This window comes from Pteropus vampyrus, unplaced genomic scaffold (genome assembly GCF_000151845.1).
Source record: "Pteropus vampyrus isolate Shadow unplaced genomic scaffold, Pvam_2.0 Scaffold423, whole genome shotgun sequence".
NCBI classification, from domain to species: Eukaryota; Metazoa; Chordata; class Mammalia; order Chiroptera; family Pteropodidae; genus Pteropus; species Pteropus vampyrus.
In genome coordinates, this window is record NW_011889204.1 from 652,866 (window position 1) to 655,095 (window position 2,230).

General features: G+C 52.7%; 1 protein-coding gene across 1 annotated transcript in view; it reads left to right on the plus strand.

Annotated features, from left to right (window-relative positions):
- The window catches only part of ARMC9 (armadillo repeat containing 9), a 103,892-nt gene that overhangs the window by 9,796 nt on the left and 91,866 nt on the right, over positions 1-2,230 (plus strand). Inside the window, exons 4-5 of the mRNA XM_023523855.1 lie at positions 652-822; positions 2,146-2,228. Of these exons, the coding sequence (XP_023379623.1) occupies positions 652-822; positions 2,146-2,228 (254 nt within the window). The remainder of the gene's footprint in view (positions 1-651; positions 823-2,145; positions 2,229-2,230) is intronic.

Consider the following 2,230-nt stretch of genomic DNA (forward strand, 5'->3'; position numbering starts at 1 on the left):
CCGGCCCGAGCCACTCTGTTCCGTAACCGAAGGGCACAGTCACTATATGGGGGATGGTCGTCGCCTCCCACAGTACCGTCTCAGGGAACATGCTCCTAGCGACGGGGCAAATGGCAGCAGCACCCATCTCCCAGGCCCGGGGTTCACCTGGGTCTCTGTGTATGCGCTCAGGTGACTCAGGGACTGGGCAGCTGTGCCGCCAGCTGCCAGACACGTGAGATCCGCTCTGCCAAGGCCTGGCTGGGCTCTGGGTCAGGCCCGTTTGCATCTGCCACGTCCCAAGGTCAGCAGGTCCCAAAGGCACTGTAGTCACGTGCCCATGAGTTCTCCGGCCGCGGTCTTTGGCCTGTGCCCGAATCCTCCCATTTCAGAGACTTAAACGGCTCGGCTGTTCCTTATGATGCCCAGACTTGATCTCGAAAGGGATGGGACGCCAGGGCCAATCTGCAGGAACCTCAGTCCAAGGAGCTCGAAGCTCCCTGACTCCCCAGTTTTCTATCCCTTCCATCTGAAGGGGAGCCTCGGTTTTCCTTATAGTGAAGCCCTGGGGTATGTGGGGTTTCTGAGGTACCGTGGGGGTTGTGAGAATTTGGGGCATGGGGAGAAAGGGCACCCCCATTGACGGGGTTCATTCTGGTGTCTTCTCTGCAGAGGGACCTCATCGCTGCGTTTGACAGTGGAGACCAGAAGGCGTTCTTCGCTTCATGGGAGGAGCACGTCCCCAGCTCCCTCCGAGATGGTGACGTCCTGGCCCGGAAGCTGGAGTTCTATCTTCACATCCACTTTGCCATCTACCTCCTGAAGCACTCCGTGGGGAGGCCTGTAGGTCGCTTTGTGCTGTGGCTCGTTAAGGGACAGCATTAGCTGTTATGTTTTCCAAATGCACATTCATTTAATTTTATGACCATTTTATCCTTGCTAAGGGGTATGGATGTTAGACCATGTATTAGGGGAGAAACACAAGCATCAACAGTGGGAAAATGCCCATTTGTGAAAGTCCCTTTGCGTGGCAGGTTGAATTGAGCTTCCATGGTCTTTTCCGGGTGGGCCTGGAGGCGTGAGGACAAGAGAGGCCTTTGCAGGCTGCTCTGGCAGGTGGACCTCTGCGTGGAGGGCGAGCGGGGCCAGGCTGATGTGTGACCACATGCATGTGTTTAGTGGCTTCTCCAGGCATTTCCTACAGCCCTAAGGACCTGCGTTAACTTATTAAAATGTGAGAGGCCAAAGGGGCGGTCACTGATGGAGGGAGCAGCTTTTCCGCACGTCATAATAGCCATTCTGGAAAAGCTGTCCCTGAGTACAGTGCTCGTGTGGGTACAATCGTGGGAAATGTTCATTTTCTTTGTATTTATTTCTGTTTTCTAATTTTTCCATTTTGATATAAGATTTTTTTAAAAAATCAGTAAATGTTGTACATATGAGTCCAGTGGTCAGAAGAGGCTTCACGGTGTAGGCGCAGTGAGATGCACTGATGAGAACAGGCTTCGCCTGCGCACACTGTGCGGGGGATGGGGGGTGCGGGACATCACTGGTCAGGCCCCATGGTCCAGGGAGGAACGTGCCAAATCCGCAATGAGCAGCTCAGCTCGTCCCACCTGCCCACTGAGGCCAGGAGGAAATGGAAACCCTGGGAGGGCCTGGCCTTGCATTTCACAAGGAATTAGTGAAGTGGGCGAGATCAGTTCTCAGCTTAATGAAGGAAAGAATATGAGAATATGATATGGAAACTTCCGTTTCCAGCTTTAGACACCTCTCCTAATCGAATCATGAGATTCACTAACGTCTACCATCTCTGGTGTATGGAAATAATGTACATGTCTAATAATGGGGAATTGGTTAAATCAGTTGTGATAGGCCCACAAGATGAGGTTTTGTCCTGCCATTAAAAATGATATTTATGAAGAATCTTAACGATATGAGACCATGGTAGTAGAGGGAAATGCAGCATATTGAACATGCTGTTCATGGAAGGAGAGTGTTGGGGGTGATGTTAGGGTGACGGCAGACAGTGTGCTTGCGAGGCCAGGTGGGGAGGCCACCAGTGACATGGCTTGAGCTGAAAGAGCCTGAGAGAGAGGAGGGGGTGGACGGGGGGACTGGGCGTCACGCAGGGGAGCTCAGACGAGTGTCTTCCTTTCCTCGTAGGACAAAGAGGACCTGGATGAAAGGATTTCTTATTTCAAAACCTACCTGGAGACCAAAGGGGCAGCGCTGAGCCAGACCACTGAGT